The 15523-nt window shown below is 35.7% G+C and overlaps 1 protein-coding gene across 3 annotated transcripts in view; it reads left to right on the top strand.

Moving 5' to 3' along the window:
* Nucleotides 1-15523, top strand: part of LOC138706686 (uncharacterized) — a 72959-nt gene that overhangs the window by 22422 nt on the left and 35014 nt on the right. For all 3 annotated transcript variants that reach the window (XR_011334048.1, XR_011334049.1, XM_069836261.1), the window contains exon 2: nucleotides 11764-11871. Coding sequence is in view for 1 of the 3 variants with exons in the window: in XM_069836261.1 (XP_069692362.1) it covers nucleotides 11764-11871 (108 nt within the window). In the remaining 2 variants the exon portion in view is untranslated. The remainder of the gene's footprint in view (nucleotides 1-11763; nucleotides 11872-15523) is intronic.

Raw genomic sequence — 15523 nt, forward strand, 5'->3', positions numbered from 1 at the left:
GTATGTCCTCGTCTTATTTGCGTATGACTACAGTTGGCCTTGAAGTAGTTGTTTCTATTTCCGATATTCTTCACCATTAATAGGACCTAAAGAAGCGACGAATAATCTATAAATACACTGCACATTTATTTTATAACGTTTATTCATATGTAATGAGAAAGTAAACGTGGAGAAAGTTGAGACCCTAAGCAAACTTTCGGAGCAGGGATCTGAATATAATTGGCTTATAATGTGACACATTAATTGCGACTTTATGAATAAAGTACAAAAGATTAATAAAACTGCTAAATTATATGAGTGTACTGAATTGTAGACAAGAAAAATATTAGCTGCCGGTGTAGCTCAGTCGGTTAAGGCGCTTGCCTGCCGATCTCGAGCTGCGCTTGGGCGCATGTTCGATTCCCGCTTGGGCTGATTATCTGGCTGGGTTTCCCCCCAACCGTAAGGCGAATGTCAGGTAATCTATGGCGAATCCTCGGCCTCATCTCGCCAAATACCATCTCGCTATCACCAATTCCATCGACGCTAAATAACTTAGTAGTTGATACAGCGTCGTTAAGTAACAAACTAAAAAATAAGAAGAAAAATAATGAGGTACCGTAAACAAACATTTTATGCGAAATAAAATTAGGCTAAAAGTCTGCCTAGTTTGGCAACAGCGCATCGCCGCTCAACTACTAGTTAATACAGTGTCGCTAAATAACAAAGTAAAAAAAAATAAGAAGAAAAATATTGAGGTAAACAAACATCTTATGCGAAATGAAATTAGGCTAAATGTCTGCCTAGTTTGGCAACAGCGCTTCGCCGCTCAACTACTAGTTGATACAGTGTCGCTAAATAACAAAGTAAAAAAAAAATAAGAAGAAAAATATTGAGGTAAACAAACATCTTATGCGAAATGAAATTAGGCTAAATATCTGCCTATTTGGCAACAGCGCATCGCCGCTCAACTACTAGTTGATACAGTGTCGTTAAATAACAAACTAAAAAAATAAGAAGAAAAATATTGAGGTAAACAAACATTTTATGCGAAATAAAATTAGGCTAAAAGTCTGCCTAGTTTGGCAACAGCGCATCGTCGCTCAACTACTAGTTGATACAGTGTCGCTAAATAACAAAGTAAAAAAAAAATAAGAAGAAAAATATTGAGGTAAACAAACATCTTATGCGAAATGAAATTAGGCTAAATGTCTGCCTAGTTTGGCAACAGCGCATCGCCGCTCAACTACTAGTTGATACAGTGTCGTTAAATAACAAAGTAAAAAAAAAAGAAGAAAAATATTGAGGTAAACAAACATCTTATGCGAAATGAAATTAGGCTAAAAGTCTGCCTAGTTTGGCAACAGCGCATCGTCGCTCAACTACTAGTTGATACAGTGTCGTTATATAACAAACAAAAAAATAAGAAGAATACTCTTGAGGTAAACAAACATTTTATGCGAAATACGATTAGGCTCAACGTCTGCCTACTTTGGCAACAGCGCATCGCTGCTCAACTACTAGTTGATACAGTGTCGTTAAATAACAAGCTAAAAAAATAAGAAGAATTCTATTGAGGTAAACAAACATTTTATGCGAAATAAAATTAGGTTAAACGTCTGCCTACTTTGGCAACAGCGCATCGCCGCTCAACTACTAGTTGATACAGTGTCGTTGAATAACAAACTAAAAAAATAAGAAGAAAACTATTGAGGTAAACAAACATTTTATGCGAAATAAAATTAGGCTAAAAGTCTGCCTAGTTTGGCAACAGCGCATCGCCGCTCAACTACTAATACACACACGCAATCGGCGTGAAGAACAGTGTTCCGTCCCTTACATAGTCATCGTGGTAGGGTTGCGAGACTTCCCAAGCGCAGGAAATAACGTACACAATAATTTTGTATTTAGTCTTCAAGAAAACCGCCTATTTTATTGAAAAATTGTAACGGTTAGAGTAAAAATCAGAATCGTACGGAAAATGTTTTTCGAGTAAAACAGTCTTAACATTTAGGAGAGAATTATTTTTTCTGAGAAAAATATTAATTTTGGACTGTTGTTGTTCAGTGAACTGTCCGAAGACAGGTTTGAAACGAGATTAGAATTTTTTTTGTACTCTATTCAAGAAAAAGGCAGTTAAATTCTGCACAGTTGAGTATTACTTCCATCTTACACCTATATATATATATATATATATATATATATATATATATATATATATATATATATATATATATATATATATTTACAGAGATTCCAATAAATTGATTTCATATGAATTGTGAATCTTGTGGCTAATTCGTTGCCTACAGATTGAACTTTTCTGCATGTAATAGGATGTATAAAAATACACGGCTTAACTTCAGGAATGAGTTTCCTAACTGTAGAGAATAAAAATAATTTATTTGAATATATGGCCGGAAATGCTTGGCTTCCAAGTACTTTCAAACAAACTCATGGGGCATCTGTACAGAAATCTGCTGAAAAATAACATTCTTAATTTCTTAGACGACACGCCCCTGATCATTCGTTGACAATCAGAATTCATGCACAATTACGCTCACATTCATTTCAGTCAAAATGCCCGCAATTACCTGAACCGAAGGTCGATGGATTGGTAGAGGTAAATCAGTTGCCTGACCTCCACGCTCGCCTGATTTAAATCCATTAGATTTATTTTTGTTGGATCATTTAAAATCATTGGTGGCTGATGTTGGAACTTTCCGCAATCAAACTGTGGAAGGTTGTGAGACAATACGAAACACACCAGGAATTTGCTATCATCTTCGGAGGGTCATGAGATTCTATGTGAGGTCTGTATTCAGGCAGAAGATGGACGTTTAGAGTTTTTATTGTAAGGTGATGTGAAGAGTTAAGTGTCGTAGATAGACTTCCTAAACTCAGAAACGGAACAGATACATTATAGGTGCCATTCATCCATCACACATTATACGTCCAAAAAAAAAAAAAAAAGTCAGCGGAAGTAATGGTTCGATTAGCGTTTTTAGTATTCGATATTCGATAAGCATTAAGTGCTACCAAATTATGTTTTGACTAATACTTAAGTACATTAAAATTTTCTATTTATGATGCTATACTCACTGTGCATAGATTTGCATTTCATACCTACAGGGTTTTTTTTAACAAATTCTGATATTTTAGGTTACTGCCGTTATTTCCATTTTTAAGTATAGAATAAGTCAACAATATAAAACTTCATTTAGAAGTTGGCAACATATTTTATATCGATTGTAACAACAATACATAAAGATTGTAGTTCATACCATTCAACCAATCAGGAGGCTGGCCCCTATAATGCAACTCTTTTTTGTCCTCTCAGAATGCAACCAAGCATTTCCTGCCCTATGTTCATGTAAATCATTTTTGTCTACACATGAGGAAACCATTTGTTATGTCGTGTATTTTTTTAGATATCTGTATAAAATTGTAGGTTGCAGTAAAATCGTATATATAAGTGGTAACATGACAGATCTGACAGACTTAAAAAATCACAGACTATCATTTGTTATGTCGTGTATTTTTTTAGATATCTGTATAAAATTGTAGGTTGCAGTAAAATCGTATATATAAGTGGTAACATGACAGATCTGACAGACTTAAAAAATCACAGACTATTGGTAGGCAGAAACTAAAGGAATTTGAAGCTTATCTGCATCTAGAAGAGTGTAATATTATACTCGCAATTGTTAATAATTTATTTATGTTTCACGCGAATAAAAACTGTGCGTTAAGAAAGTGGTAGTCCAACGCCATATTGCTCAAATTTAACTGTTATTCCCATTCGTTTGTTCTCCATCTGCATGAATTACCAACGTAATTGCGTAATATAAATCGATTAGCTTGCGGTATTTTACGTAGTTTCAGTAAGTTATTCCATGTATACGTAGATTTTATTAAATTATTTTTTGTAGATTACGTGAAGGCTGTTGAGATTTTTTTTATACATGATGAAAATAAAAACTGTAAGAGAGACTGACGACGCAAAGCTTTAGAGAATACACAGACTTGCAAAGCTACCGCCCTTCACAAAGTCACGCAAAGCTTTTCACAATATTGATTACATAAACAATAAATGTAACTTCACTTAGCGCTTTGTAAATTCATGCATTTCCTCACTCTGGAATCATAACATGAACATTTTCAATTCAGGTCTCTAAATCAATTGCGAAACTTGGCCTTTACAATACTACATCAGTGTAAAAAGTCAGACATTTAAAACTTTCATTTAAATGCTCCTGCAACAGAATAACAAATATAAATAATACTCGGGAGGAAATTAAACGCAGAATAAATATGGGAAATGCCTGTTATTATTCGGTTGAGAAGCTTTTATCATCCAGTCTGCTGTCAAAAAATCTGAAAGTTAGAATTTATAAAACAGTTATATTACCGGTTGTTCTGTATGGTTGTGAAACTTGACTCTCACTTTGAGAGAGGAACATAGGTTAAGGGGTTTGAGAATAAGGTGCTTAGGAAAACATTTGGGGCTAAGACGGATAAAGTTACAGGAGAATGGAGAAAGTTACACAACACAGAACTGCACGCATTGTATTCGTCACCTGACATAATTAGGAACATTAAATCCAGACGTTTGAGATGGGCAGGGCATGTAGCACGTATGGGCGAATCCAGAAATGCATATAGAGTGTTAGTTGGGAGGCCGGAGGGAAAAAGACCTTTAGGGAGGCCGAGACGTAGATGGGAAGATAATATTAAAATGGATTTGAGGGAGGTGGGATATGATGATAGAGACTAGATTAATCTTGCTCAGGATAGGGACCAATGGCGGGCTTATGTGAGGGCGGCAATGAACCTCCGGGTTCCTTAAAAGCCAGTAAGTAAATAACAGAATAGTATGCGTACGTATATTCTCATAATTCATTGGTGAGACAATATACTATTTTTAATTCCAATGAATGTAACAAAATTATATCTCTAGAATAAAGAATTAAGGTAGGCACTCACTTTCCAAAACGGATTCGTTCGGCACGTTCCGATTTTTATTCTCTGCACTATTTTAAATGGAACATCGCCCACTTGGTTGTATCGCCTTTGTCTGCATGACCGGATTCCGTCCACAGAATTCTAAACGGATTTCCGTACGGTCCAAGATTGAAATAGAGAATGCCATGAAAATTTATATCGACTGTAAGGCCTCCAATCGCGGTAATATTGAAGGGCATGAAGTGTACTTTGTTAGCCCAACAATATGAAGAGCTTTACAATTTATAATATTAAATTATAGGAATGCAATTTGCAAAAAAGAGCATATGGGTTGAGATTGGGAAAATAATGTATCAACCAGTTGTGTTCTTCATGGTTTAAGTTACAGAGCTATTCATTTTATTTCTAGGTTCAGTTAAGAATATACAATGAAATAACGCGCTCTAGTGATAAATTACAACACTATTTGATTATCAATTCGGAAATGCGAACAAGTGAGCGATACTATAATAAAAATCCGAACGCGCCGAACAATTTTTTTCTTGTAAGTGAGCGCCCACCTTTATGATATAACATGTTCGTAATATTACTAATAATTGTGGTGGGGTGTGACAGCGTTTTGCTGTCACAACTCCAAACTGTGACAGCTCCGGAAAAATCACTGTGACATGATGGCGATTTGTCACAGTGTGATTATTGCTGATTGTACTCGGCTGATTATTGGCGAATGCGGTTGTCACGTATAATTCAAACAATCACAGTCGCCAACATCGCTATGAGTCACATATTGGGCGGAGATGGCGATTTCTCTCGCTACGACAGATAATGGCGATTTTGTCAAATTGTGATTTTTGTGTTCGGCTAATTCATGGCGATTGGAATGTTGCCGAGTTATCCCGAATGTAACTTTTTTATTCAGTACAAGAATATATTTAATGTTAGTTTTTACAATTAGTAAATGTTGTTATTTGAAGAGGAATTCCCTGGGTGTCTAGAGTCTGGAAATTTGTATGAATGTGAGTGTGCCGGGTTAATATTAATTAACCAATCATCACACATATAAAAATACATCAGGACTGTCGCTGGGCAGTAACCTGAACACACGTTTCAGCGTCACATTGTTGACAAGTAACTCCATCTGTCAACACAACCATAAAGCATCTGATAGATGCTATAGAGTTATCAACAACGGAAAAAAAAAAAAAAATGTTATGTTCGTACGTACAGTATGTCTTTAACATTAGCTTAAAGTTTATTATATGAACATTTGATAATTTGTTTTGCCTTAATTTATCCACGTGACATTTTCTTTGCTGCTATATGAATTTAGTTGTGTATTTAATATCATTGTATTAGTTATAGTTTCCAATCATTTGTCAATTTTATGCACCATGTCATTATAATAGCCTATACAGGATGAACCATTATAATGTCATTAATTTCTGGGTGTTATTCTTTGAGATATTTCAAACAAAAAAAGTGTAATATAATTCTGTTCGTTTTTGCTTCCTTTTGGAGAAAAAAAAATTATTTTATACGAAACATTTCATAGCGTGTTTTATGAAAGCCATTGGCTTAATGCCCAATATGCTCAGTCAATTTAAGAGAGCAGTGTATTATGATAATAAATGATGGAAATAACGTTAGTTTTGTCCTTTAAATGTGCAGAAATTTTATCCGAACAAATGTATCACTTTAAAATTCCTGTCCAGAACGAAAAGTTACATTCATTCAGATCAAATTTCTTCACATTTAATCAAGGACAAAACTAAAATTCCTTCAATCATTTATTATCATAATACACAGCTTTCATAAACTGACTGAGCATATTCGGAATTAAATCAATGGCTTACCCAAAACACGCTATGAAATGTTTTATATAAAACAATTTTTATCTCGAAAAGCACGCAAAAACGAACAAAATAGTATTAAATCTTTTGTTTGAAATATCTCAAGGAATAACCCCTGAAATTAATGACATTACTTATGGTTCACTCTGTATACATTATTTTGCTAATGTGTTTTATTTTTAGAACTAATTCAAGTTTTAATTTCTTCTGACGTGTCCAGCATCATCTTGTATGATTCCTTGGACAACATAAAATTCACACACGCACGCACGCGCACACACATACATACGTACATACATACATACATACATACATACATACATACATACATACATACATACATACATACATACATACATACATACATACACACGTATACACTGTGTGTATATATATATATCTGCGGCCGGGAGGAAAAAGGTCTTAAGTAAGTTTTTTGTGAAAATGAGATTTTTATATATTCTGAAAGCGGAAACAATTCTCTACAATCTTGTAAAACGGTTAAAGTCAAATAAGACTCCTGACTGGATTTATAGAGCGTTACCAAATGTCCTAAATACTTTTTGAATCGAGCACACACAGAATAAAGGACTTAAGAATATTTAATACTTTATGTCTTACAAACATCACATGTTTACTTTCCATGCTTCCCTATTAAAAAGGTCTAACTTGTATTTTTATCACATATTGATGCCCTTTACTTTTAAAACTTTAAGCACCAGGTAAACAGACCTATATTGTTTAAGACCTATTTTGCATTCCTAATAATTTACATTTCCCATTTATTTTGACATTAAAAATGTCTTATGTTTAAACAGTCCCTTCTTCTCAGTTTGAGTTCTAGTCTTTTTTTGGAAATAATCAACAAAATTGTTAAATGAGCAACATTACCTAGTTTAGAAGAAATATAAACAAATAATATCCAGGAAAAACCTCTTAATTAAAAAAACTCTATAATTGACACCAATTTCAATCTTTCTACTGCTCTCCTGAAAAGTATAAAATTTTTACTTAAGACCTTTTTCCTCCCGGCCACAGATAGGCTATATAACGACACATTGCTTGTCACCACGAAACAACATAAATTTATCGCTGGTTCCGATTGTGACTATCGTTGGAAAATTCGCAGAAGACGAAGTCAGGGATGGTAAAAATCAACATTCTGGATAGCGGTACTGAAAGTGTCACTGTTATTCATAGCCAGAGTAGATTCATCAGAAACATTAGGTTAGTATGTCAATATTGCCAATTTAGCTTTTTTTCCTCTAATTTAGCTTTTTTTTCTCTCTCGAAATTCAGCTTACCAGAAAAAATTATCATTGGCACAAATTCTAGCTTTTTTTTTAATTCCCCTAACAGGTTAAAAACTCACTAACGGATTAGATTATTCCAAAGTTATTGGAAAAAAAAAAAACTTATAACAAGAGAGTTATTTCTTATATACGCAGAGGCATTTGTAGAAACCACATTACCGGTACCAGTATGTTTTCTTCCACAATTAGAAAACGAATAGGGTTTCTGCAAACTAGTATTTCACATTACGTCTGCTACAAAGGTCTATACAACACTGCGTAACCGTTAGCTAAAACCGAAGCTAGTATTTGGAGTAGACAGACTGGACAATAAGCGGTTAGAGATCGATGGTAGAGCCAACTCTCTCGCACGGAATAAATCTCTAACCAGATCTTCACAATAGAGATAATTTGCGCCAATTGCAGGCGCAAAGCAATTTGTGTGTAAACTGTACATTACCCATTAACCGTCACGTGATTGCTGCATGAGCTAGTTGGATCACAGACGCTTGCGAGCCCTTATTTAACACTATTTCTCGGTACTACATAATTATACTATGCTTTAATTCTTTCTCATTTAAGTTACATGTTACTCATTTGGGGTATTGTCCTGCTTCAACTTTATATTCTTTAATTAGAAGTGCTACCAAAAAAGAGTACCGTAATTCGACTCTTACATCGTTTATCATTTAACACTCCCTAAATCGCTTTATTTGGAAATTCACAAACGATATAAAAGTCAAGATTAAATATGAAACATACGTTTATATGCACAAGTTAGGTCCGCTACCGGTACCGATATTCAAAAGTTTTCCCTCATAGTAATCTCGTCTTTTCATTGGTTGAATCAATATATGAATATCGAACAAAAGATTCATAACGACACTTCAAAAGTTGGTACAAAAGTGTAAGCTGTAAAACTATAGCCTACAATTTGTATACCATTGTTACTATCTATTTTTAAAAATTAAACAACAATAATGGTTTAACCTGACAATTTAGGTGATTGTTTTGTAATAAATAGGGTGACTAGACACATTATATTGATCCAAGGTATTATACTCTTCTAGAAGTTCAAATACTCTATAGGAATTCTTTTCGGCATGGATTATAGATAAGGGATTATAGGTACCGCCAGCCTATTTGATAATATCGATTCATATTCTTATCTGGAAATAGTATATTATCGATTGCTATTCTAATATAGCCAACTTAAAAATTAATTCATTTTTTTATATATATTTCAACAATACGTAATGTTACTGTCTTCTCCTAACTTATTCATTATAGTTTTTTTACGCAAATATTTTCCCTTGATCTTGTAGTGTTTAAATACCCGTCATGGTGATATGCAAACAAACAAACTTTGGTTCTCAATTATTCAAACAAAAGCTATCCATAACTATCGAACTACTACTTCCGTTGGCCTTATTTTAGGAGATATAGTAACTGGCGGTACCTATAATGCATCTGTTCCCTCTTTTCTTCCTGAAAATATCTTCAATTGTACTCTTGTCTTCATTTTTTACAAATTCTTCACGTATTTTCTAATTAAACGTCTTGTTTTCATTCTTTGATAAACAATTCATCAGTGATTTTAAATTCTGAATACATTTCACAAAATGTAGTTAAAAGTTAATCATAATCTAATTTAAGTTTCGTAAATCAAGCTTTCAGGTATAACTCCCTGTAAAGTTGATTTGAATAATTTCGAGGGAAAAATTGTTCCGGGGCCGGGCATCGAACCGGGACCTTTGGTTAAGCGTACCAAAGCTCTACCAACTGAGCTACTCGGGAACTCTAACAGACATCGATCCAATTTTTCCCTCTATATCTACAGACCTCAAAGTGGGCTAACAACCTTTAAGCAACCAACATTGAGTGCACACTAACTCTGTGTTACTTAAATTGTAGTTTTCTGTTAACGAACAGTGACGTATATTATGCAAATCAAACTTTCAGGTATAACTCCCTGTAAAGTTGATTTATTTCGAGGGAAAAATTGTTCCGGAGCCGGGCATCGAACCCGTGACCTTTGGTTAAACGTACCAACGCTCTATCAACTGAGCTACCCGGGAACTCTACCAGATCCTGAACTAAGTTTATTTAGATGCATAGGTATGAGTCATTCAGTTAATTTTAATGTTAGACCTACTTGTCTGCAATAAAGGGGCAGCTGTACAGTGCAACTTTTCTTTCAACTTTACGCATTCAAACAATATATACAAGATTGATACCGGTATTTAATATTAATTACCTAATATGTATATGTGTATGTATATATATACGTATATAGTAAAGATGATAGGATCCTATCAACGCCGGGCGTGAAAACCTACATTGTAAGTAAAGATAATGTTCAAAACGGCGCACCATGTAGACACAAAATCTTCATGCATCTTAATTGAACGCACGTTTTTTAAACTTGATTCTTTCAATATTCTTTCCAGATTGCATGCATACACGCATGAAAAATTGAACCGTGTAGAAGCAGCTTAAGATCAACTTCCGTTTCCGCATGCTTAGGCTATTCGTTAGTCAGGCAGCATCAGTTTTACGTACAGGGTGTTTGCAAATGATTGAAGTGGTTTCAAAGAATCTCTGTAGTATATTATATAACATTATGGTCACAAAACTGTACAGTTAGGCCTACATAGAAAAACCACCAAGTTTTTTTTTTTACATATTACAGGTTCAGGATATGTGCCTCTCTAGTGACTGCACGTATCAACTCCGTAATAAAGTTCGCTCCACACTCGATGTAGCATATTTCTGTCAATTTCAGCAAAGGCTTTAATGATGCAAGCTCGAAATTTGGTCAGATCAGTCGCAAATCGTGGCACAAACACTGAATCAAACACACAAAAAAGATCACAAGGGGCTAAGTTGGGAGAGCGTGGAGGCCACGATAGTAGTTCGTGATAAACATTCCTGATACGACCATTCCATCGGTTTTCGTAGTCTAGTGTTTAAGTCATGAATGCGAACGCGAAATTGGCACATAGAGGCTCAACTGTTTCTTCACGCACAGTTGGACGATCTGCTGATTTCCCTTAACCAAGGCATAAAGTGTCCTCTTTTTTTTTTGTCAAGAAATTTCTGATCATCGTAATAATAAATTTTATATGTACCGGTATTTATTAAAATTATTTTTGTTCAGAATATTATCAACCTAGGCCCAATTTAGTCTTATAATAACGTATTTATATTCATATTTGTCCCGCACTGTGGCGTCGCAGTCTAAGGCATCCCGCCTAGGACTCGCGTTACGGAATGCGCGCTGGTTCGAGTCCTCATGGGGGAAGAAATTTTCTCATGAAATTTCGGCCAGTGTATGGGACCGGTGTCCACCCAGAATTGTGATGCACTTGGGGAGCTACGATAGGTAGCGAAATCGGGTTGTGAATACCAGATATAACGGCTGGGAGGATCATCGTGCTAACCACACGATACCTCCATTCTGGTTGGATGATCGTCCACCTCTGCTTCGGCATGTGGACGTGAGGCCAGCAGCCGGCTGGTCGGTCTAGGCCCTTGACGGGCTGTAGCAGCAAGGATTATTATATTATATTCATATTTACCGAATTATTTAAGGACCACAGATATCAGTCACACACAGTACAAGACATTTTTACATGGAAGTGACGCAACAATTAAATCATGATCTGTTTGCCTAGGTGCTCGCGCTTGTCGTGTTGACGCTGATACCGTGGCCAGGTCCCACCGTGTTCAAGATATCCTGCCCAAGAGACCACGCGTCTGTCGTAAGGAAGTTGGTGCAAAAGGTAATGACCAATTAAATTTAGTGTCTGGTTGGTTCATATCCTCATGGTGCTGTCGGTTTCTAGGTCATAGAGTCTTCAGATAATCCACACTCAGACCCATATCTGAATAAGAACATGAACCACCATCCCAGACACAAAAGCAAGCCATGGTGAAAATTCTTTTTGATCCCGCCAAACTTATATCTAAGCCACTAAATCTGGAGCAAGAAGTAGACCTTCTTACTTCCACATTGGAGGTCAATGGCTATTCCTCACAGGAAATCAGGAGAGCCTTAAACCCAAGAAGGAAGACAGCGCCCAGCCGAAGCCAAGACCAAATCTCAAAGAGATGCACGGCTTTCTACCACACGTCAGGAATTCCACAGACCACATTAGCTTCCTGGATCCTGGAGTACGGTTGGGGACAACTCGCCACATAATTGAAATTCGTATCAAAGACAATTAGCCACACATTAAAATTCAAGGCAATACTCAAATTCGCAAAAATTTATAATATATTTCTATGGTAACATAAGACAATCCAGAAGCTGTAAACTAATTCAGAACTATGGCGGAAGAAATTTGCTTCACAAAATCAGAAAGAGGCTCTGACAAATTAATATATCTTGGGTACATGTACACGAGACTTAGAGAAAATAAGAATGGAGTTGTTTGGCACTCTGACATGCGTGGTGGGTGTAATGCAACAGTCCCATTATCAGAAGATGGAAGCAGTGTCGTCAAAGAACCGTCTGAACACAAGAATCATTCTGCAGACTGGGGAAGGATTAAGGCAAAGGAATGTGTAGAGAACATGAAGGCAAGGGCGGGGACTTCCCGAGAACCAACGTCTGTCATTATTCAAAATGAGTTACAGCGTATTGCAAGCGAGGTCAATGTGAATCTACCGAAGAAACCATCTATTAAAAAAAACTGTGCACCGTGCCAGGAAGCTGCACCTACCACCTGAGCCAAGGAATATTGACGAACTGAACATTATAGCCGACAGATACACTAAGACCGTACAAGGAGAAAGGTGGTTGTTGTATTTTGAACCGGAGGACAACGTGAAGTTATCATATTTGCCACTAATTCACATTTAAATAAATTGTCTATTTGTGGCGAATTGTCTACTTGTGGCGAATTGTCCCTATTACTAATTTTCTGTGGGAAATTGTCCCAATTGCCAATTTTCTGTGGCCAATTGTCCGGAACCGCCTGGAGTATAGTATACTATACTTCATACATGCATTTAGTTTCAAATTTGCCACTAGGTGGAACTGTTATCGATCACTTCTTTTCTGTGCTTGTCAAGCTCCTGACATCTCTTGGGACTTACAAGAGCACAAAAAGATCGATTCGATCATTACAGTGCGTATTTCAACTATTTTTAAATGAAAATAGCGACCAGCAACTCAACGCCAAGGCACTATAGGACATGCTTTCGAAGTAAGTACACAGTAAACGTTATATTTTAGGGGTAAAAAAAATATGATATAAGATGTATGTGCAGAGACCCGAAGAATAGTATAATATACCTGCATTTGTGCCCTAACTGTAACCTGTAGAATTTTTTCAGCACTTTACCTCATTCCAGTGACTTTTTTGGAGTGTAAAACTATATTGAACTTTAAAAGTAAAACAAAAAATAGTCTCAGGAGATTAGCAAGATCCTCAAAAGCCATAACATAGAAACAGTGTTTTTGCCAACTAAACTGATCCGCAATCTGTTACGGTCAGCCAAAGCCAAAGACGCACTTGATCGACTATTGGCTACAGAAGTATATAGCATACCTTGCTCTAGAGTTCCTCGATAATGATTGAATATAACAGTTGAGACACAGAATCCAAACATCGCGTACCTTGCTGCATAAGCATTTACAACAGCTTTGCTTCTAGTAAATACAAGTTAACAGGTTTTCCTTATTCCTCAATGATAAACTAGCTGTTGTGTATATTCTAATCTTTAATTTTAAACTTTTAATCAATAAAATAAAAAGTATACTTCTGACAATAAAGAAGTTTCGAAGTTTATACACTTATATTTCTATCCTTCCCAGGTTGTTTTTCAGATGAGTCAACTTTCCAATATTGATTGATGAAGCAAAGTTTGCCGAAAGAAAGAGAAGAAAAATGGGAACCTGAATACTGGTAAATGGTTGAACTGTGAAGCACTCTATATTTATTGTATTATGATGTGGGCAGTCATCTTACAAAAAGGTTCTGGTAAACTATATATTGTCCAGAGGACAATAAAACAGGACCAATACATTAATGTTTTGGAGAAATGACTTATTCTGTAGTTTAAATTGGTTTCGAAATGAGGAGAATTATTATTTTATGCAGGATAAAACACTTTGTCGCACTTCTGAAAGAGTGAAAGACCTTCTGGTTCAGAAAAATATCTCTTTTTTTGCCATGACCTGATAATTTTCCGGATTTGAACCCGATTGAAAATGTGTGGAAATTAATGAAAAGAGAAATGATTCAACAGTGTATTACAATCAAAGAACATGTGATTCGAAATCATATCTAAGTTGATACAGTCCTGCATTGAGAGTATGCCACGTAGAAGAAAGAAAGAAACTGAAGAGAAAAGAGGATCCACAAAGTATTTAAAATGTAGTACCGGTATGGACATAGACAAAATATATATTCCTCTTTAATACTACATATCTCTGATTGAGGTTCTGGCTGATATGTACATGTATTATCTGAAGTCTGATTAGTGTAATATGTAACTAATCAGCGATGTATGCAATGGAGGGAAAAAGGAACTGGCCGCCTTAACCCATTATTTCCTGGCTTAGTTGCCTCATGAGTGATGCCTCATTGATGTAACTTATGAGGTTCTAACCTGTCTTCGGACAGTTGACTAAACGACAACAATTTAAAAAAGTATTGATTATTCAATCTATCTTAAATAAGAAGCAATTAATTGCAATCAAAATACCGCGGCCCTTCAAAATTAATCATATTTCATATTAAAATACAAGAAAAGCGTATGAAATGGACAGATAGAATAAGAAATGAAGCTGTCCTAGAAAAAGTTGGTGAAGAAAGAATAATGCTGAAACTGATCGGAAGAGAAAAAGATTGACTAAGTCACTGGCTGAGAAAAAACTGAAGGATACACTGGAAGGAACAGTAAACGAGAGAAACGTTCGTGCCAGAAGATATCAGATTTATTTTATTTTATTTTTTTCTTTTAGTAGGTTATTTTACGACGCTTTATCTACATCTCAGGTTATTTAGCTTCTGAATGAGATAAAGGTGATGATGCCGGTGAAATGAATCCGGGGTCCAGCACCTAAAGTTACTCAGCATTTGCTCATATTGGGTTGAGGGAAAACCCCGGAAAAAACCTCAACCAGGTAACTTGCCCCGACCGGGAATCGAACCCGGGCCACCTGGTTTCGCGGCTAGACGCACTAACCGTTACTCCACAGGTGCGGACAAGATATCAGATTATAGACAACATTAAGATATACGGATCATATGTGGAGACTAAGAGGAAGGCAGGAAATAGGAAAGATTAGAGAATGCTGGATTTGCAGTGAAGGATCTGCCCTTGGTCAGAAAACTATGAATGAATGAATTCCAATGGAAGCTTAATAAAATTACACTTTTCAATCAGAATGGACAAATTCAATTTAATATAAAGTCTGTTAAC

Source organism: Periplaneta americana, chromosome 9 (genome assembly GCF_040183065.1).
Source record: "Periplaneta americana isolate PAMFEO1 chromosome 9, P.americana_PAMFEO1_priV1, whole genome shotgun sequence".
Taxonomy (NCBI): Eukaryota; Metazoa; Arthropoda; class Insecta; order Blattodea; family Blattidae; genus Periplaneta; species Periplaneta americana.